The sequence below is a fragment of the Poecilia reticulata genome, chromosome 20 (genome assembly GCF_904066995.2).
Source record: "Poecilia reticulata chromosome 20, P_reticulata-male-v2, whole genome shotgun sequence".
Lineage (NCBI taxonomy): Eukaryota > Metazoa > Chordata > Actinopteri > Cyprinodontiformes > Poeciliidae > Poecilia > Poecilia reticulata.
The window spans coordinates 3375423-3398700 of record NC_088849.1 but is presented as its reverse complement, the minus strand read 5'-3'; the positions used below and the strand labels follow the sequence as shown (position 1 = coordinate 3398700).

Below are 23278 nucleotides of genomic sequence, written 5' to 3'. Positions count from 1 at the left end.
AGAAGGAGCTCATTTTTCACCATGGCACACCACACTGGGGAAACCTGGTTTTTACACTTGTTTCGGTGTGTGTGCAAGTGTGCGTGGATGTGTGTGTGTATTTATCAATGGGGCTACAGCTGTGCTACCTTCACACACGAGTGTGTGTGTGATGTGCGCATTCATTCATCTGCTAATACAGAGATGAACCAGAAAGCACAAGTGTGTATATGTACCTCACTGGCAAAGACAGAAGACACACACACACACACACACACACACACACACACACACACACACACACACACACACACACACACACACACACACACACACACACACACACACACACACACACACACACACACGCAAACACGCACACACTTCTACTTCTATATAAGGAAAGAAAAAAACACTTCTGGGAGGGAATTGTAGGGAACTGTGTTTTCAACCACAAAACAGATAAAAATATGTTGGAATATTTTTCAGATCTGAAGGCTAAAAAAGAAATGCTAAGTTTGCCTTCCAATAAAAACTGGGAGTTGTCCAGAAGCTAAAAAACACTCAGCTTTCTGTTTCACAAGTTAACATAACAGCCAATCACTCCTCACTGAGGAATCAATTAAAACTGACAAGCGAGTAAATTGCAGAACTAGCTTAACGCCTGTGTTAGGACGGGGTGAGCCAGGTAGGCACAGCCTGCGCTCAGGATCTCCGACTGGCAAAGTGAGGAAAATTGATCGTCTTGTTCCGGTGTCATGTTCAGCTGGGAAACTAATTAGCGCCTGTCTCTACAGTAACTGTTGTCCACACGGCAAAGCGCCACGTTCATCTGCTTGCTGGCACGCTGTCCTGTTGGTATTTACCGTGGTGTTTGCGCAGGGTCAGAACGGAGGTCACGGATAATGACTGGGTTTAAATGGCACACTCTGATTTATTCCCCTTGTGGCCGGTAAGCAGGTGACACTGCCAAGCTCTCTGGAGAGCTTTTGTAGTCTCAAGTGAAGGAGTTGTCCCGATGTAGCGGTGGTGTAGCATGCTGACGTGTCTGTAGGGCCCTTTAGGTGGATGAGTCTTTGTGTGACGGATATCGATTTCCTTTGGGGTGTTTTTAGCATTGACCTTAGGGATGATATAAAAAGCTCACATCTGCGGTTGTAACAGAAACATATTTTCACATGTCCTAGATTTGAGTAACAGTGAAATACCATGTCCAACTGCTAAGTGTATGTTTCTTCTGGGAGTACAAATGTTGAGCTAGAAAAAGGATATGAAGTCGAGGTTTAAAACCGGCACCTTGTTCTACGCTTTGCTTTATCCAGAGGGTCTGGAGAGAAACCATTTTTTGCCTTAGGCGTGACATAAGTTTGAAAATATTGGATCTGATTTTACCAAATTGCCAACATTTGGATGTGACATATGCAATGCATGTAGGAAGCCGTGCTATGAAGCTTGCCAGAAATTGTGACCATCCCAAGCTGAACAACATCTTTACCAGCAATCAAATGTCTTAAAAATTCCTTTTACTCCGACTTGAATTACTTTAATTCGCAAACTTCCTCCGCTGCCATTGCTAAACCCCAACCATAGACAGACTGAAATTCTATAACAGTGCAGAAGATTTTCCAGGATGAAACAGATCCTGAGAAATCCAAGCTCAATAGGACAAATCACAGAGATGAGAATTGGAATGCCATGAGAAGGTGATGGCAAAACTAGTCCTTCTGACAAACGAGCCCCAACAGGATGTATGTTGTGATTTGTACCCATAGAGGAGTCAAGCCTTAGCAGAAATACTCTACATTGAACACAGTTTGGGATTTGTAAAGCTTGGCATCTATTTGTGGATAAAAAACATTGTCACTTGTTGACACTGAGTGTCATCTCAGGACCTATAAGGTCAGAACCTGAATCACACTGTTTTAACCTGAACGGTATATCTGATGAGTTATCTCTGAGCTGTGGGTTCAACGGAGCTAAAACTGCTTCCGTGTCTTATAAGCTGTTGTGGAGCTGACACTCAGCAGCAGAAGCCTCCAGCTGCACTGTAAGACATGAATAACATGAGCTGCCTGTGTTTGTCAGAGATAGAGCACCTTAGTGGCTCCATTGGTTCACTCCAGCGCCTCCTGTTATGAGCCCATTCCTCCGCCGCCCGGCCCCCGCCTGCTCCTTGATGGATCGGCCCGGGGTAGGTCCCTAGCTGCCTCACTAGCTCTGGACTAGATGCTGTCCTCTCATACACTGGTCTACCAGAAGATTTAATTATAGCAGACATTAACGCTGAATGACAAAATCCTGGAGTATCCCCCTTGTGTCACAACATGGCTCATGGGTTCTGACAAAAGTGACAAACCATCCAGGAACAGCAATCTCTGTGTTTTTGTTAGCCCACAAAATTAAACAAGAACTATAGTGAATCCCATCTATTTGCAGTTCAGTAGTTGACTTTTTGTGGAATGTGATTCTAATTATTATTATTTTTTGTAGTGCATATTTGAAATGCAAAAGAAAATGCAGCTTGACATGCTATTGGCTGGCTAGTTTCCAATCTCTTAATTTTCCTCAGTGCTGATTGGTTTTAACCCAACAGTGGAGCTACAAAAACGCTGCATATGTTAAAACAATTTCCACTGTGTGTATTAATGCAATTTGGATAGGGATACACAACATATCTGTACTAATATCGGTAATATAGTAATTTTAACATATAGGAATTTTTTAACATATTGGTATCTGTTCAGTAAATAAAACTGGGCTTATACTAATAACAGATATTTGTCTCCTTTTGTCATGGGACTGAGAGTGAAGAAGATTGGTCATGTGGCAGTGATAGAAATACTGCACAGCATTGTGGGTAGTTTAACTGAAACTGAGAAGTCATGGTAAATTCAACAGTGTGGCCATTTTTTCCAAGGTATCAAAACAGTAACAAAATATATAGAATATTCATAAATATTGGTTATCAGACAAAAAAAGCAATGTCAGATATCAGTATTGGCCCAAATTTTCATATCAGTACATCCTTAATATTAGAGTATGTTTGGTATTTGGAATATTAAATTAGTCAGTTATAAGAATCTCTAGAGGACTCGAGTAATCACAGATTTTAGATATTTGTGGGCAGTGAATTCTGGGGGTCCACTGTACACTCATAAAGATAAGATGTTTTTTTGGTTGCGTAAATGCAATATTAAAAAACAATTGAATGTATCACAAGGCAATCGGAAAAAGAAAACAACTGATCTTGGATTACCTTGCAGTCAGTTGACAACAGCTACCATCAGCTGATTCAGATCTCCATTCTGTTACCATACTCGCTTCTGTTTATCTGAGAACCAAACTGAGAAGAGTGTTTTCGTGTCGAGCAGCTAATTGGCCTGTCAACACAAATAGGCTTTCACATCATACCCAGCCACGGCCACAGAGTCCAAAAAGCAACTGGGTCAGACTTGTACAGGGTAAGGGACAGGCCAATCAATGGCTACTTATTGTCCAGACCTTCAGCCCTCTTCTTATTCAATTACCTGTTATGATGAGGAAAGGCAGGGAGGCAGGCGGGCCATGCCCACAACACTGTGATTAATGGGGCCAAGACCAAGGAAATGGGTCACACAAGCACAGAGGAAAGGGGGGAGGGTGGAGGAGGAGAAAAAAGAGAGATAATGTACAGACAGGGGGGTCAAAAGAGAAGGGAAGAGCAAAGAAGAGAAAAGAAGGCGTGAAATGAAGATGGAACAGAAGGAAATTAGCTGCAATGTATTGGGGCTGCAGAAGCTGCGTTTCCATTACAAACTTTGTCTGCTAATGTCGGAGAAACACTTTCGCAATTACTGTGTTTCCATTATATAAACAAAGGAATTAAAATCACATGCAAAAAGTGAAAATGTTTGTTTGTGTGAACCAACACACCATGCCATCATCCTCCTACCGCTTTCTGTCATCATTTTTGTAAGTTGTAACATCTGGTTTTTGTTCTTGTGTGAAGCCAATAATTTTTTACATTACCGTTTTACAAACTACACCAATTTTCATATGACTTAAAAAAACAAACAAAAAAAAACAACTTCATCTAGTGCAGAAACTGTTTATAAAAATAACTTGAGTTCTTTTCAAAACTGCCGTGTTTCCATTAAGTGAATTCCTATTTGTGGAATATTATGGTGAGTGGACAGGCATCTACTGATACACAAAAAAATTCTAAAAAGTTCTAAAGTAGTTTGTTAGAGTCATGTTTTTTATATGCATGGTACAACAGCAAAGATGGAAAAAAGTTAAACATTAAGTTTTGTTACAGGCACAGTCAAACTGATTTGGAGGAAACTGGTGTAATTGATACATCATTTACTGGAGGTTATTTAAAGATGGACCCAAAAATCAGCTGGTTAGTCAAAGTTAGCTGTTTTCAGGAATCTGAGGACAGACAGTGATGTGAGGAACGACGCAGAAGAAGCTACTTTCTACAGCATCTGTGGTTCAATCAGCCACAAAAACGATCAGAGCTGAAACCATTATTTGATTCATCGAGAGTAACTGATTAATTGAAATAATCGTCAACTAATTTAGCAATCGATTCATCGTTCATTAGAATATACAGACTTAAGAAAATACTATCTTCTTTGCACATTTTAACTGATTCTGACGCTATAAAATAAGTTGAAGTGGTTAAATGAAATATCTGCATGAACACCCGTTTTTAAAATCCGATTAATCGTCTGAAGAATCAGGAGAATAATTGTCCAAATAATCGACGACGATGAAAATAATGAGTTGCAGCCCTAGATCGGTGCATCATCTGGTTCAGCATTGCATGGATGGATGCAGGAAGATTCTTGCATTTGTTATGTTTTTACTTTGAGCTGTCATCCTCGGTCTTTGAGAACATTCTCGCTGCTTAGCTCTCCATCCTGTCTTCCTTGCCCTTCTCTGCCTGTCTGCGTCGTCTTCTCCAGGATGCTCCCTCTGACCCTCCTATCCCGCTTCCGCGGCGATGCCACCTGCCTCTCAGTCTGCCGTCGATCATATCTGCGTGTGTGTGTGTGAGTGATGAAGTCAGAGGCAGGCTGCCAGTGGAGGTGAGGAGCTTTCAGTCAGACTGCAAACAGATTTCCTGCCTGGGTGTGAATTACAGCCGGACACATTCTGTTAGCCAGTCCCTGCTGAGTGGAACTGTGCAAAAAAACCAAAAAACACACAAAAAGCAAACATCGCGTAATGTGGCCGTTAATTAATAAATGTCCTAGAGTTGATTTAAGGACACAGCAGATTTTACTTGAAATTATCTCTAGTTTTATAGAGCGTTACAAATACCCAAATCGATTCCTCTTAACGTTACAGGAATGGGCCGGCTTCCGGCAGCAGGAGCAACAGATAGATCCGTCTGAAATGGATTATCTGCCGGGGAATGAGTGCGTTTGTTCAACAGGTACAACATTTTCAAAGTCATGTTGTGTCTCAAAACTAGAACCGGTCGCTTATTACAAGAGAAAGGAGCCACCACTATACACCTGGATGTTAGATGTCTAAAGATGTCTGAGAGCACTGAGACCCAACCGGGAGGTTCTCACGAATCCAGAGACGGCTGAAGAAATGACACAAAGATCAAACTATGCAGTGCAATTTAATAAATGATGTAGAATTAGGTGGAAATATCCCTTTCACCTCATTTGGGATGTCGATACTGTCTGTCTGAGCAAGATGGAGAATCAAACTCTCCATCGATTTCCCATTGCGAGACGATGAGCAGATCCAAATGGTACAGTTCGGGTCTTTAGAAGTCATCAGAACACAGAGACAACTCCTCTTATCTGGACTAACAGATTTCATATTCAACCTCATATTTGTGACAGGACATTTTTGGAAATTAACGAAAATGTCCTGCAATAAAAATATGTATCGAAAGCATCAATATTTTTCTCAGCAAACATATTTGTAACATTTTTATTAACATGAAATGTGCACCAGGTGTCGCTAGCAACCACAGTAATCCACACAAAGAAATCAAAGATTATTAGATTGTAGATTAAATGATGTGTAACGAATGGGACGTTTCAGGAAACACTGGACAAATAGAGAGAAGGGTGTGTTAAAGACCAGAAACCAGCTGCATTTGGTCAGCATCGAAAAGCTGTTTCCATGTGCAGATCAGTATCAGCAGGTTCAATATGAACTGAAGGTTTCACTGTACCAAAGTACTGAACAGAGTGGTACAAGTGGTAAAAGCAACGATAGCTTCAGAACAAACACTCACTGTGTCAAAACCTTCTGATGACAAATAGTTACTGTTGTGTTTCTAGACTTCTGAATATTCCAGTGAGTGTTACTAATGTGACAAAACCACTGATGCTTTGTAGGGTTTCTGACAGGAGAATCAAAAAAATAATCAAGCTGTTAAAAAGAAACCATAGGAATGTTGATGAGATCTTATGAGAATCAACGGACAGATGAGAAATACTTGAGTGAAGAGATGCACTGATCTGATATAAATACCTGTAATGGTTCCAATATTGAAAAAACTCTAAATCGGGTATCAGTGGCAATGTGCCTGATCAATAAGGATCAGTCTAATTCTATGCTTAAAGCTCCGAGCGACGTCATGCTTTATTATTTATTTTACATAAGGTAGTTAAGCTATTGGTTTTGTCTGTTTCAGTATTAATTATTTTATGTGTTTGTGTTGTTTTTACATGTTTAGCAAAGCCTGTGTGAAGCTATCAGAGTATTTAAGTGCTGTACTGGTGCAGAGGTATCAAGTACATTTGTATTTCAATAAATGTATGTCTGTGTTTAAAAAAAACAAAACTAAATGTCAACAAAGCACCGTGTTCCTGTGTCAGAATGGAATCGGCCAATACCAAACCTCAGATATATGTATCGGTATCGAAAGTGAAAAAAGTGGATCGGTGCATCCCTGATTATTTATTGTACCCACCATATGTGAAAGAATTTGAAGGAACAACATACGCTAATTATATAAAGCTGCACACATTTGTGGCATAAAGACAGTGACAACATAACTCTGTGATTCTTTGTGGGTCATTGAGCCTCATGGAGGAAGCACTCAATCAATTTGAGGTATTGAGGTTTTGAGGCAGAGCCACTGAAGAGGGCAGCCAATTCACAGTCGTGCTGTTTGACTGTGTTCCTACATTCCAGCCCGATTGCAGATCATTTCCCCCAGACACAGCTAGCTGTACTCCACACAGTATTTGCTATTACGACACTAAAACAGTAGAAAATCTCCATGGTGATCAGAAAACCTAAATCATTACAGAAAAGGCTCATTGGAATCCTTGAGCAGGTAGTAAAAACTGGAATATAAAATACAAAAAGGAAACTTCAGGATCTGAGGATAGGTAAAACTGAAAAAAATAAATAAACAAACAATAATGAGAGAAGAGTTTAGCATACACATATTGCAATTTTTATGCTTGTTTACTATTTAGAAACGGTATTAGATACTTAGCAACCCTGAACAGCAGCACCTAGTTTACAAACTTTAGAACAACATTAGATTTGTTTTCTTTCCTCTTTTTTTCTTTCCTTTGGTTTGTTATTTTGTTTGTATTTCCTTTTAACTCATGTAAAGCACTTTGAATTGCCTTGTTGCTGAAAATGTGCTATATAAATAAAATTACCCTACCTTTACTTCCAATATGCTTCTACAGCTAAAACAACATTTAAAACGTTCAATTTTTCAGTTTTGTCCTGATACAATAAAGTTTTCAAAACTTCATCACTGTTTTAATAAATATCTGTTCAGTGTAGATTTGGTTAATGTTGTAGATGTTGAAGTGGAAATCACAAAATCTAGACCTTTAAGAATACAGGGAACATCCTTCTTATGTAGCACCAACAAGAAGCTAGTTTTAGCATCCTAAATAGCTAACAGTTAACCATGGCTAACCCACAACAGTTGTTTCAGGTTCTGCATCAAGAACGAACAAATCAAATGTGCTATATAACACAAATGGAGGCTTCTTCAGTGTTTTTATTTCAGCATTTTGTCAGTTGGCCCCCCCAAAAAAAAAACTTACTGGTTGACTGTCAAAAAAACAGGACAACTCAAAATCTAGAAGCTAGCTAGCAAGAAGCTAGGAGACTTACTTTTGAAATAAGTCTTTTCTCACTTTAACGTGTGTTTCAAAGATAGTGATATGGAAGAATAACACTCCCAGTATTTTTTATTTAGATATTTGTCATCTGATAACACCAGGAGCTAGAAAAGGTAAAAATAACTGATAAAGACTACACCAGTGGTTTTGTGAGAAAAAAACAAACAAACTTGGGACACATAGAGCTTAAGGCTAAATTCCCAAGTTGTGCCAAGTATTGAAAAACATGCAAATATCACAAACAAGACGGGTCTTCAGGTTATCCAAATACTGATAAAATTCCAGAGTGGGAGGTTTGGTGTTGTGATTGTGGTGAAACACGCTCTGACATGGCTGCGCTGAAAATATACCATGACTTAAAAGCTGCTTAATCAGCCGTTTCAGTTCCCATCTGAGATGGCCTGGAGTCTGGTTTACATCATGTCCACAGATGCAGATCATATGGTATGTTTTGGATCTTCTGACGAGCAGATAAAATAAAAATGTGGGAGCAGGTGGAGGGGTCACGAAAGCTCACTGCAGCACATGGGAGAAACAGACTGAGCTTTGTTGTTCAATCATGAAGAAGAGCGGCGAGTAGTTACTTTATACTAATGCTAATACAAGAAAATGTGACTTCAAAGTTAAATTTCTTCTACTGCTGCCTATTGGTACAGGCTGCATTAGAAGAAATTTAACTTCATAATTTAAGGCCTTGAAATTGGAACTTTGTCCCTTTAAAAACTCGAGCTCTTTCTGAATCTCAGTCTTCAGGAAGTCATCACATTATCGTTCATCTATTAACACCTTAACACACACTGGTTTTATCAACATTTCACTGAGAAGTAGCTCTTATAATGAGCTCAGCTGATGTGCAGTTCCACCACGTGTTTGCTAATTGCTGCTGGCTAGTTTGAAGGAGCTGAGTGAGGGAGGGCGGAGTTGGAAGATTGGAAACCGCAGCTCATAGGAAGAGCTTTGTCCTTGAAGGCGGGGCTAGGTCCACGCAGGTGTTTTGTACAGCTGAGTGGTCACCATGGAGATTGAAGGATTTCTCAAACATGCATGAAATAATCAAGGCATCACTCCAGGTATGATCTTGATGAGGGAATATCAATATAACACAATTTCTTTGAACAAACTCAAAAAAAATTATTTTCTTTTAAATAACCCTGCCCTTTTAAACTCAGTGTGTCTCCCTTTTTTGTCGTAACAATACACACACTGTTTTTTTGTGGCCACAGTTACCCTGGGAGTGGAGAAGTGACACAACGGTAGAGTAACAGAGACGGATGGAGCGGGGTTCGAACCAGTTACAGGACGAACAAAGTGCTAATCCTTCTCCAGACAAACCACCATGCCCCTCTCAACAGCCCTCTGAGGGCAGCTTCCCATAATAGTAACCTGCCACTGCTAAATACTGCTCTCCTTTATACCCAGAACCGCTCAGGAACTTCCACATGACATATGTGAGGAGAAAGCTCACGAGCCAAAAGGCCTGAAGAATCCAGCGCCTCCGTCACAAAGCCAGAGCGCGCAGGTCACCTCCTGTCAGTGTGGGACAGACAGCAGGCTGCTTTTAATGCTTCCCAATCCATACAGGGCTGAATAAAGCCCTCTCCTCCAGGTGGAACGCTCCTTATTGGGGTAACTACGGTACTCATTTCTGCTAATTTATGTCCTATTTATCAGCCACTGACATACCAAAGAACTTTGCCAGAGGTGGCGCTAAGAAAAAACGACTTTGGTGTCAGATTAGAGCCGGGCCCTGCTGGCGCATTGTAAGAAGAAAAAAAACAACAGCAAAAAAAAAAAAAAAAAAAAAAACATGTGGCACTGCTAAAAATACCTGCTTTTGAATCATTCACATCACATACCACTTAGAGAACTCATGCATACTCATGACCTTATGCAGATATTTATCATCAGATTTGGGCGAGACAGGAACACAATTCATGAAACAATGCGGCCTGGCGGCTCTCCTGCACCGTAATAAACTAATAAACATGAGAAGGAGAAGAGGCTGAAAGGGAGGACGACTCTCGACTGACGGCTCGGGGACGTTTCAGTCAACTCACACTACATAGTTTAAAGTTTTCTGCAGCTTACTTGAATGCATAATTCAAGTGTTACTGAGTGAAGATTTTAATGGCACACACACTGAAGAACTGAACTACAGTAATTGCTGCTAAGTTGAACAAAAGCATCAACAGTAATATTTTATGCAAAGGTTAGAACTCTAACGGCTATCACAGTGCAGTGCAATAAGGACATTGTAGACAAAAGAAAAAAGGAAGAGAAAATTTTAGAAATGTGCTGATCAGGTTTTTTCCTGCCGATGCCGATACCGATCACATAATAATTTTTTTTCTTTTATCATAAACACTGCCGGTTACATTATGTGGAAAAAGGAACCATGAATTCACCTTAATTTAGACAAAAACTTGTGTTTAATAACTTCTTCCAAAGAAGAAAACTCAACAAAACATGCATTGTGCAAATTGTACTGCTATCGGTAATACTATCTTGAACAGACTGATAACATATGAAGGCTCTGAAGAGGATAAATAATGCAAAGAGCCAAAATAAAATCTCTCAACATTGCCAAAAAAATTCAAGTATAAAACTTAACATTCAAAGGCAAATACAGGTTCCATTACAATAAACAATCCTGAGTTACTGAATGAAAACTTCCTGATAGCATGGCGGCTAGCTGAGTACTGCTAGCTATGAGTGGCTGTTTCTGACTGAGCGGAGTAATTGTGCAGAGCAGGGAGGAGATCGATTCTTTTTTTAGAGATTATCGGTCTCATGTTAGGTCAGCGAAAGTTTTAATACGTATGTAAAATTTATTTTTTGAAGTTAGATGCTGCAGCTTTAAGCGAAGGTTCGGTGTGAGAGTCACTACCAGGTGGAGCAGAAGCGGCGCTCCGTCTGTCAAATATTACTACCTGTAGCGCGTAGCAGCGGTTTAACAGAGAGAACAGAACCAGCGTCTTACACCGCTACTCGAAGACTTAAATAATTTTGCGGGTTATTTGTTTAGCTTTCTGACCGTCATGCTAATCCAGGTGAGTGTTTGTAGCTGTGCGCTGCTTTACCTGCTATCTGATCCTCCGTATGTCTTTTTTACTGCAGTGAGCCTCGATGTAGCCAAACTCCGTCAAGTATGGCATTGTTTTTGACGTGCTTCAATTTTCCGCCGCAACACACAAACTTCCCCATTCACTCAGTGCGTTATAGTTCCACATCGCTTAGGATTTGTTGCTTTGCGCTTGGTAGTGTGAAGGAAAGAGGAGACCAGCTGCACAGGCAGGCTGCGAAATGAGAAGCAGGTGATCGGTTTGTGTGATCGGCAACAAGAGGCCGTGATCGTCGATCACTGATCATACACTTTTTCACGGAAATCGGCCAATTATATGATCGGTGGCCGATCGATCGGCACACTTCTAGTAAATTTTCACCAAAAGTTTTCTAGAAAAACATGGAAATGTCTGAGTTTGAAAAGTCAGAAATTTGCTACTAAAACCCCTGGAAATGTTTAGAATAAATTTTTAAGAAAAAACGTGGACATTTCTGAATCAAAAAGTTTCAAAAAGCAATTTCTTGAACAACAAAATTGCAAGTATTCAACTTTCTTCTCTTAAGGCAAGCATTACATCTTTTCAGACAATAATTTATCTCTAACTCTGCTTTGTTAAAATACTGCATTTTAAATGTATAGCTAAGCCATTAAAAAGACGAAAAAAAACTTGAACAATATTTCCTTTTTTAATTGGGGAAAAAGTTTTGGCCTCTAAGTATTTCCGTCTGTGCTGACTTTGGGTGCAAACAGTTTCAACAGCTCTGCTTCAAGCTGTCCCTCTGATGGTGGAAACTTTTGGTGTGAGATTTGACTAGTAACTTAAATTATTTGGAGTTGATCAACCAAAATGACAATTTCATTTGTTTATTTTCCATTTCCTCTCCAGTTTGTATTGTACTTCAGTTATACTTGGTATCTGTCACATTACAGATGGAAAAAAACCTATTTATATTGATTTGATCATTTTAACATGACAAACATCTGGCAGGGGTGTGTAGAGTTTCATGTTGACTATACAGCTGATATTTATCGTCTCTTTTAAGCCATTAGCAGAGACGTCTTTTGATGCATGTGGTCCTTTGGCCTAATGAAATACATTCCATTATAATGCTGTAATGAATCAACAAGAGACGATCAGCTCAATAAAATTGAGGCAATAAATCCTTACGATTCTTTTAATCCATATTACGACTATGTGACAGAGGTGAAGGGCTGCAGAAATGGAAAAATTCACACTGTTTTTATGCTATACCTGGTGAAAATGTCAACGCATACTTCATCTCTGTCTTTGTTTTTTGCAGCATATTATACATTATAAAAGATTGCCGAAATTAATGATAGTTTATAGCGAGCAGATTTTGTGTTTATGCGATCGACTTTACAGTCAGTGACAGAAATGCTGTATTTTGCCAACTGTGCAGCTTCAGTTTTAGTGCCGACAGTTTGGGTTGTTGTTGGTTACTATATGCATATTAATTCATCGTTAAAAAGCTTCATCAGCTTAAAAAGTTTACTTTGTGATGAAAACCTATTGGCACAAAATAAAACTTTATTGGAGCACAGTCCCGTCGCCAGCACAAGAGAAACTGTAAAATCACTTCAAAAATCTATTGTTAGAAAATTGAGGCGGGTGACCAGAGAGTCGTGACCTTGACCTGTTAACCAGTGCAGAGCTAGCTCACCGTAAGCAGCAGGAAAAACACAGAATATTGATTAGCCAAACAAAATCTGTTAGCTACATCGAGTCCTGTTCTGTGCCTGCAGGATAGTTTACTGATGAAGACTTCAGGTTCTTACATTTGCTGCCAAATAGGAAACCAGTCTTTCAAAAGAACCACAATGAGCTTCATCTTAAACGTTTGGAAATATGTAACTTCAAAACAGACGAAATGAGGTTACCAAGGTGATATAAGGACTATATGATTTGATTTGACATCAATTGACATCCAAAAAGAAATCAAACAAAATTTTTGAAGGGGGAGTATTATGTCTTCTCCAGGTATTTGGTGTCATTTTACCTCATAATCAAGTAACTATATTACCTTCAGTTGTTATAAAAATGTCATTAAATCAAATATGACTTAAAATAATTTTATTTCCTGATTTAATGCCTTGAAATTGAGCCTCTGTCTCTTTAAAAACTCACTCTTTCTGTAACTCTGTCTTCAGGAAGTCATCTCAACATGGCTCCTCTATTAACATTTTTTTTTTACATTTTTACCAGAGTTGGACTGAGAAGTAGCTCAGCAGATACCTAGGTGTACATTTACCTATTGTGAGTGCTTTAATTGAATGAAGAAAAAAAATTTAAAATACAGACAGAATTTAAGCTAAAGTAAGACTTATGGTTTGTGAATAAAAGTTTTGTTTTTTGAATATTTATTCTCTGTGCCTTTTGGCACTGGAAAAATGTCAGTGTTCTAACATACATAAGTATTAGTTTAACAGTTTTTTATGATGTGGAACAATGCTGCCTGAATATTTGTAATAATTTTTTTGTTGTATTTTTTTAAATTTAGGCTTAAAATGTAAAGCTTTATCCAACTTCTGGTATTAGGCCTCTGATAGCATTTAATCAGTTACTCAGTACTTGAGTGAACTTTTAACAAGATAATTTTTCTCTTATTTGAGAATTTTTTTAACAGTTACTTTTTACTTTAACTTCAGTAATATATATATATATATATATATATATATATATATATATATATATATATATATATATATATATATATATATATATATATATATATATATATATATATATGTTGAAGCAGTGCTACTCTTACTTGAGTACAATTTTTGGGTACTCTACCCCCTTCGGCTTGAACTGGGTCGGTCAAAGTTCGGTAAGGTAACGGTCGCTCTCGCTGCACGTGCCTTCCGTGAATAAACAATCACATTTAAAGGCAGCTGTTCCTCTCAGATTCCAGAAATTTCCTCCAAGCGGAGAGTCAGTCGGCACTTTGGAGCCAGACTGAGCGCGTGCAGCCTCAGTCACGAAGCCTCACATGCAGCAGGAGGAAAGCCAACTCCGTGTTCAGAGGAGGGGAAAGGGGACAGCGCCAGGAGTCACTCCAAAATGAGAAAAAAAGCTGCACGTGTTCCTGTCTCCCCTCTCAAACAGTTTATGAAACACGTCAATTATTCAACCTTATTTGCGCCACAACATCATTTTCACAGCTCTGCTGAGGGATTGCTGCGGCGTCAGTGTGACGGTGCTGCCCTCTGCAGGACGGAAGTGGTAATGCAGGAGCATAACCTCCATTGAAATATCTGAACTGATTTAAAAAAAAAAAAAAAAAAAGCTTTTTTAAACAGGACCAACGAGTACATCTCTAATGTGAAAACAAGCAGAAAACCGAGTGAGACAAAAATATCTCTGTTTGATTATAGATTCATACATGCATGTGATTTATTTGGCAGGCTAATACATTCTTCTGAATAAATATATATAAATCTGCAACTTCTTTATCGTTTTCCTCCATTCTTCCTATTAGCCTGCTATAAATAGAAGTCCATTTGGAGTCACAGCTGGTGCTGTTTCCTCCCATCTGCACTGTATAACAAATACAGTACACAGCATCAGTTAATGCACATTTATGCATGCACACACGCACACACTGAGGGCTATGCTTTAGCCTTGCCAGCTGAACCTCATTCTATGTGGCACGACTGCATTCAGTGATCCACGATTAACTCCAGAGATACTAGAAAGTCCATGTCTGACTCAGATAAGACAGAAAAACTGATTATTTACGTCTGCCTTCAGTAATACCAGGTATACAGGGAGTCTTTGCTCCAACGACTTACTGATAAATGTTTCTAACATTGAGAGCTGCACGGAGACACTTGAGACAGTTTTTGTGATTTAATTTCTGCAAAATTAATTTAAAAAATCCTTTGACAAAAGCACTTAAGGTCTCCTTTTCAAAGAATATCAACAAGTCACAAAGTTAGGATTGTAGAAGTTACTGGTTTAGGCAAGAGTGACATGCTGTTTTTTTATTTTATTACTTTATAGAAAAAATGGAATTAGCTAAATTTAGTATCGACAGGTCAACATTTTTGAAAGACCAGAGATCTGAAAATTGTCACAAAACCCTCATCAGTGCACCTCTAACTGAAATCCCAACATACTGCTCCATTCTAATGCCTTAACAAAGACAAAGTGATAGAATGAGTGAGATCATGAGGGTGATAAAATGTTCAACAGCAGAATAATTGGATTAAAAAGCAACCCATCTTCCTTATTGTGTCTGACACTGACCACATCTCATAACCGGCCTTATGAGGCTTTTAGGTACCCAGTGTCAGATTTAATAAGCTGTGACAAAGTTGGAAAGGCCATAATCATGATGAAGGTTTCATTGAGGATAAAGCTTTCTGAACATGTGTAGAATTTCCAATAACAGTCAGCAGGAAGATGAAGTCACTGTAGGAAAAAAAACCCACATTTCTCCACATAATCCATCCATACAAGTGTCCTTTCTCTGTTACAGGACATTAAACCCAGTTTTCACCCCAGTTCTCAAACTGTTTTGATCAACAGTTTCAAAACTCTACATTAAAATGCTTCATACTTTAAGACATTAATACAGAACAATTATATTAACATTGAGTAGTTAGTTGAAATATGCATGCAAAAACCTTCATGAAGGTATGCTGCAGGTTTGAGTTTTTATCACTACCAAGACAAAAGCATCATGTTTGTCATGTCATACTCCTGATTCTGTGATTCAAATCCACACAGGACAATGGCTGTAAGAGAGATGGATTGCAGACAAATGAGAAATAAATCATCAAACATATTCCTTGGACGTTATCAGCTCCGGAAACAGAGCGAACCAGTTCTTCTTTTGTTTTTACCGAACCACATCAATATTAAGGTTGTTAAAGTCAAGCTACCATAACTGACCTACTTTCCTGTTACATGCTTTTTTTTCAAATTACAACTTTTTCCTCACATGCAAAATGTGACCCCTGAAAATTGTTATCTAGTTGCCATAATGTTGACAACTGGTAGTTTCATGAAGGTTTTTACATACATCCTCCTGTGCTCGGTCTAAGTAACTGTAGCCCTACTGAGATGCCTTTGATTATTTCATCAAGGGTCAAGCACTCACAGTAATTTATACCAGTAGGTGAAACAAACAGTGTACTCTGTCTGTTTGCTCAAGTAGCAAGTGGATACAACTTACAGGCGCAAAATGGAAACACACAGACACATTTTCACCACACATGGAATGTGAAGTTTGCATCCAAATGCTCTAAAACTATTTGGTAACACCGCAGTGGTCAGTCCATATCAAAACGCCTGATTCAAACCAGCAGTGTGTTGTTGTGACGTCCTACCTGTGTGACCTTCTCGGTGACGTTGTGAGTCCTGTCAATGAGCTTGCAGGGGGCTATGATGTCCATCTCTCCAGAGGGCAGGGCGATGAGGGGGTCCGGTTTGAAATCCACAAAGTTGAGGGTGATTTGGGGGATTTTGGATATCGTTCGGTACCGCATGAGGTCCGAGTCCGAAGTGGAGTTCAGTATGTTAGACTTGCTATTTACTGCGCCTGTAGAGAAGCACACCAGGTCAGAATTAAAGCTTCAGAAGGTAACGTTTATAAAAATGTATTTTTTCCTAGCGCTGTCAAAAAATTAAACAGATTGATTACTCCCTAGAGCAGTGATTAATGATGACTAATCACTAGATTAACTTTGGAAGACTGAAGTATAAAAATCCACGTTTTCAAGAAATGCCTAAGAAAATGTTTTTTTTTGTCTCAAACCAAATGTCTCAGTCTTCCAGGTTTTCATATGAGACAGAAAATGTGAAAAAAAATATCAAGCTCCTCTGGCTCCACCTAGTAGTCCTATTGCCATTTGCAGAAATACAATCAATCAGAGCCAGGAGGAACATCTTAGTAGTGTCAATCACACTTGTGTACATGCTGCTCACACCCTTAATCAATCAATCAATCAGCAGGTAACGTTGTTCATCTTCAACATTGCTGCTGTCTGCAGCTGAGCTAATGGTGTAGAAACAGTTGGAGTTCTTAATGGTGGAGTTCTTGGCAGGCTCCACTGTAGGGGAGGAGCTGTGGATGATTGGCTACAGCAGAGATCAAGTGGGAGGGGCCTGTAGGGTCTGTTTGTTCAAATTTTCAGGTTAAGCCCTTTCTCAAAACTCATGACTCCATACAGTAGGAAAGGGCAGTGCAACGTCGCACCACCGCTGTACTCACCAGTGCTGCTGCTGGCCAGCCGGACGCTGGCTCTCCGGTTCTTCCGGTCCCACTCAGGCCTCAGGGCCTCGATCTCATCCACGGAGGAGGCGCGCCGCATGCTGTGGAAGCTTTCCCGTGAGCGGCTGTGCGTCAGGGAGCAATTGGAGCACGAGGCGTCCGGGTTAAGGCTGAGGCGGTGGCGGGCCACGACGCAGGGAGTCGACTGGTTGAGGGGCCCGATCAAGTGGGCTACTTGGGGAGGCAGCCTAGGGAGGGGGATGGGGGTCTCTGAACATAGGAGGGTGCGGTGGTCCTCCTGGTGATCCTCTGGCCACTTCTGTAGAACCGACCTAGAATCAACCAAACAAGATTAAACATCAGACCTTATGCTTGCAGAAAGTGTACATAAAACATTTCTTCATGCCCCACATATGCGTTTCTACAATAATCCTGAGGACTGTACCTGCTTCCACTGAGCTGCTCCTGGTGGTCTGGGGGTAAGAGAGGCAGGGGTAGGAACTCGTCCAGACCAAGAGACTCGGGACTGTGGTCCGGATGCAGCGGCAGGGGCGTGGCTGTGGGGATGTGGCCGGCCTCCGCGTCGTCCAGCGATGCCTTGCTGTTGGACAGGGAGCGGAGCTGGGGGAAACGCAGCTTGAAGCCTCGTGGGCGACCTGGGCAGAGGGAGGATAAAGCTGGCTGACGACCTGCTGCGTGGCAAGTGGATTTAAAACCAGAGGTGGAGTTCATGCAGGAGAGAGGGAGGATTGGAGATGGATCACATGTGGGACGGCGACATTGATGGGATTGCCGTTTCAGTCAGAAATAATCTGAAAGATTATTTGGTGGACTCATAATACAAGCTCTGTGTTGCAAGCCAATAAACATCAATACTTAGAATTCAGAAGAATACAAGTCTAAATCTAATGTCTGCTTCATGTTCATAAATTGTGCATGAACATGAGCAGAGATGATGAAGATCATAAGACTCTAACCTACTGAATGTTAAAATCAAGCCTTGGTTGAAGTGATCCCGCACCAATGCGAACATATTCAGTGTTCGCTGATTATCAGGTGATTATACACCTGATAAGTCTCGTGTGACATATTGAGATTAAATTCACAAAATTGAAGGTATTTGGTTTTGAAGGACTTCATTATGGGCTATGAAAAGCCTCTTCTCCATTGTCAAGTCTCACTCTCGGTGGTTAAGGTCTGGTTGTGTACATGGCCAGGAACGCTTGTTACTTATTAGGAACACCTGGAGTTTGGTGACATCAGTCACTTTGCCTGAAATGTCTTGGTATAGTTGTTCATTGCAGGTTGCCTCGTCTAGTTGACATTATCTGAGCTCTTCTGCCACATGAGAACCTCAGAGTTTGACCATTTAATTATTAAATTGCACTTTGCTGTCTCACACTAAAACAGTCTCATCACAGATTGATTGAGATGTTGTTGTTTGAGAAGGAATACATGGGCCAATCAACGAATGTAGTTTGCTGCCAATCAAACAGCCTGCATTACTGGTCATGCTCCACCTTGTAGCACAGCTGAGGAGAACCTGTGCTGCATCTGGAAATAGAGATGAATCTGACCAGCTAATTAGCTGTAAACTATTGTTACATCAACTGTAACATATTACGACCTTTCAGTTCAAATGTTAATATCTCATTTTCCAATAGTTTTATAAATTTTGTGAATCATAAATCTCTGAAGAAGTGAGATTGTTTCTTTGAAAATATGGAAACTTATAGTTGTCTGCCAGAGCCAAGGAAAACATGGCTGTGTAAGTAAGGAAAGTGAAGGGTCAACTTGTCTGACCAAAACACTAAGCCTGAAAAACGTCCTATAGCAGCAGCTATAAGAACGGCAAAAGGGCACATTGTGAAAAGAAACGAGTGAATGGGAACCTTATAGAAAAAGACTGAAACTGTCTGAGGTTCCTGCTTTTTGTTCCTGGTCTAAAAGAACATAATGAGCACATGCATGAGAACGCTGACCTGTAACAAGCCAGGTGGGCAGGCGGTGGTTCAGCTCCCGTTTGTGGTCCTTCAGTGCGTCTTCAGTCATGACCTCGAAGTTCAGGATGAACATGATCACCACACCATCCTCGTTCTTCACCGGCACCACGTCCACCATGCACGATAAACACTGGCCTGCAGACACAGCGCCAACACACAGACCCATGGGGTTGGTCAACTCAATTTGACCAACCCTGTGGTCAAATTGACTATGGGGTTGATTTATCAAGAAATAGAACTTTTAGGTAATCCATGCATCTTAAATACCAACAAATTTGACTTGGAGAGACAACATTTCTGCTCACAATTACAAATATATATATATTTTTAACACATTTTTAAAAAATTGTCCCTATGACAAATAATCTGTCATAGTGCCAGCGCTTACAAAAATCAACCAATCACAGCTAGGAGGTGGGTCTTAGTGCTGTCAATCACTCTGGAATGCACTGCTCACAGTTTGGTGAAAGTTTTAACAAATATGTGAAAAACATATTTTTTTATATGTATATAATTTATATACTGCAGCTTTAAGAGTGGCTCTTCCTCTCAGACTCACAACACCAGGAGACAAGGCAGAGCCTCCAATCTGCTGGGAGAGCTGAAGCGGCTAGGTAAGCATAAAATTAAACTGAGGGTGGGAATAAGTGGCTGAGCTCAACACACAGCACAAAAAAGCTTAATTGGAAGTTAAACAATGTCTTTGTCTTATCTTTAAGATAAAAACCATGAAATCATCACAATGCACTTAAACAGACCAAACGATGATATAAAACTGAAAAAGTCACAACCAGGCAAAGTCAAACGTGGCCCAAGAACTCAACTCCATCAGAAAAAAAAAAGAACTTGTTTCTCACTGTAATCCTCATCCTTGTTTCTGTTATCTCCCAACATCCCATCCCCCCCATACCCGTCCAGCCGCTTACCTGGACAGACAAACGCCACCACAGTAGTTATGGCAACGCTTCAAGCCAGTCCCGTACCAGCCAACACGGAACGCATCTACGGCAACCCTGCTTTGCCCGCCGTCCTGCATGCCACGCATCTCGCATCATCACCGCAGAGTGGGACGAAATCCGATTGGACAGGAGCTCTAATCCCAACGCAGTGGGGGGAAAAATATGAAATGCTGGGAAAACTAGAGGATTAAACCATCTGGCCTCCATCAGCAGCAGTTGTGCATGTCTGTCCGCATGCATCCATGCTTTAATAAACGTCTGGGCATCGGACAAAGCTGAAGCCCATTCATCATCCTGGATCATGTTCATTCATGCCCAGTTTTTGCAGCTGTGAAAATGCATTTGCAGACTTGTTTTAATCACTGGATGTGTTGCTGAGTCAGGCTGAGAGCTGCAGACACCTGACTGAGGAACATCCACACAGGCTGCTGTTGTTTCTTCATAAGAAGACATCAGCACATCTGGCAGTCCAGCTCTGTGGCAGTTAAACACACACTTGTTGACTTTGTCCCATAAGTTTGAAACTCGACTTCTGTTTCATCTGTCTTCTGTGTACTGTTTATTTTTCTTATGATTCTTTGTAACTGTTAATCATTGATTACAAAATTTTTGATTACACACAAATATGATCAATGAGCTGGCAGATATACAACACTGTGCAGAAATGTCTGGAAATGAGTAAAGCCACGCTGCTTCCTCCTTCATCCCTCTGAAACGCTTTAAAAAACTAAGAAAGTGTGAGATTAAGATACACTGACCTGTTTTACTGTAATATCCAATAAGTTAGAATATACATACTAATGACTCTGGATTAAAAGTTAATTTTGAAAACATTTAAGGAGGTCTTAAGCACACTTTTCATAAAAAAAGTGTTATTTTTAGTTAGTTATTTTTTATTGATCGTATATAATAGTCTAATTTTAATTGTCATGTTTTCAATAGCGGTACACGGAAAATCGTAATTAACATAAAAAGTCTTTGAAACATACACATGTGAGTAATTAATATTTTTATTGTGTTAAATTAAGGGATAAAGTTGGTGAAATAAATGGGCTTGTCAATGATATTTCAGTTTATTGAATGGATTTGTTTAAATGTAAGGAACGTGACTTCTAAAAAGGAGTAGTAAAACAAATGCATCTTTAAAGGCAGTTCAGTAATAAATAAAACTCTACAACAAACTAACTTCTAATTCATGCTCCCTTATATGTCTTCTTCTTCTGCAGGAGCATTGTCACAATTTTCAGCAGTAAAACAATAACTGGTGATTTTCTCACCAATTACACTACAGCTGATGTAACTGAAACTCACTTTAACAGGACTCCAATGGCAAAGCAAGTGGGTGAGAACTTGTGACTATTAGATACTAATTTGAATTAAAATCACTTCTTAGAGAAGGTTTGTAAGATTCATAAATAATGAATAAAAAGACTTAAATGCATTGGACAGACAATACATTAAGATCCTACACTCAAACTTTATATCAGTTTAATTGTTTCAGGATTTTGTATCTCTTTTTTTTTTTGCGATATTGCAACAATCAGAACACAGTTTTGATCATTCCTCCCACATTATAAACTGGATTAAAATAAAACTGAGCCAATAAAACAATATGGAAAAAATCTGAACATTTTTGAAAACTGTTCAAGTTTTCAAAAAAACAGCATTAGGTGCTGTTCAAGCACCTAATGTTTTTAGCGCTAGCTCGCACAAAAGTTAATTGTGTATATCTATGCCATGTGCCTACAGTTAAAGTCAACATAAAATATGAGTTGTGAATTACTTTAAAGAGGTATGATAAAATTGCGATGCAAAGCATTTTTCTGGGCAAAGCCGGACTTCTACCTATAGCTGCTTCTAACAAATTCAAACTACTCCAAATTGCCTGCTGCATCGTAAACACCTCTGAATATGCAAGCTCTGCATTCCCACCACACACCACAACCTGCTGTACCAGTCCTCCGACTGCCAAAACCAAAACCGGGGATCTACAAACATCCGCTTGAATTGGACAAAGACGGCAGGACGACTTTTGAGAACAACAGATGTGGTTTGTACAGAAGCACATGTAACATGTGCACACCGCAACACTACAATGCCAGGTCAAAGGTCAAGAAACAAGGATTTGAGTAGATTTAGAAGGAATAGGATAAGTTCTAAATATGGAGCATCCTGTCAGTTATGTTCTACTTGTGTGCGTGCATGTGCGTGTGCGTATGCGTGCGTGCGTGTGTGTGTGTATGTGGGGGTGGGCGTGTGTGTGCGTGGGTGTGTGTGTGTGGGTAATTCTCCAAATAAATACATTCATGCCAAGTTGCATTCATAAATGCATGCGCTCATACACAGATTGCATGCGCTCATACACAGATTTATCTGCTGTGTGTGTGCGTGTGTGTGTGCGTGTTCATGTGCCAGGATTTTGTGGAGTGGTGAAAAGCTGCGATTAAGCCCACATATTTTCTGACCTATTTGTTGCTGACCATCATGCCAGCGCTCCGCGGCGTGAAAGATTTCCTCCAAGTGCATCTGGAGTGACTGAGCTCCACCGAGGGGCGGAGGAGGAGAAAGCCATTTCGTTTAAAAGCCCTGCAGGGAGGTATTCCAATTCTGCATGTTCTAGTTGATAATCTGATTCAGCGTTACCGATTTACAAAGCTGGAGGAGATTATAGCAGCACACACAAAACGCAGAGAACACACAGAACAACAAGAACAACAAATGCTTTTATAGAAATAAACCCAGAAGTTTTTATAGAGGAGCTGAAAGTTCAGAATCTGGGAAAAGGTGAGAGAACGGTGAGGATTTGTTCCATCTGTAACAATGAATGTCCAACGTTTACAGCTCTGTAAGCTGATACATTGCTTCCTATTGTTTTTTTTTTACCAATAGAAATCTAAAATATGGAGCACGCATGTTTTAT

The 23278-nt window shown here is 39.9% G+C and overlaps 1 protein-coding gene across 1 annotated transcript in view; it reads right to left on the bottom strand.

Annotated features, from left to right (window-relative positions):
- Positions 1-23278, bottom strand: part of kcnh2b (potassium voltage-gated channel, subfamily H (eag-related), member 2b) — a 225380-nt gene that overhangs the window by 100095 nt on the left and 102007 nt on the right. The window contains exons 5-8 of the mRNA XM_017301923.2: positions 19379-19534; positions 17842-18052; positions 17397-17728; positions 16513-16724 (exon numbers count right to left, since the gene is read on the bottom strand). Of these exons, the coding sequence (XP_017157412.1) occupies positions 16513-16724; positions 17397-17728; positions 17842-18052; positions 19379-19534 (911 nt within the window). The remainder of the gene's footprint in view (positions 1-16512; positions 16725-17396; positions 17729-17841; positions 18053-19378; positions 19535-23278) is intronic.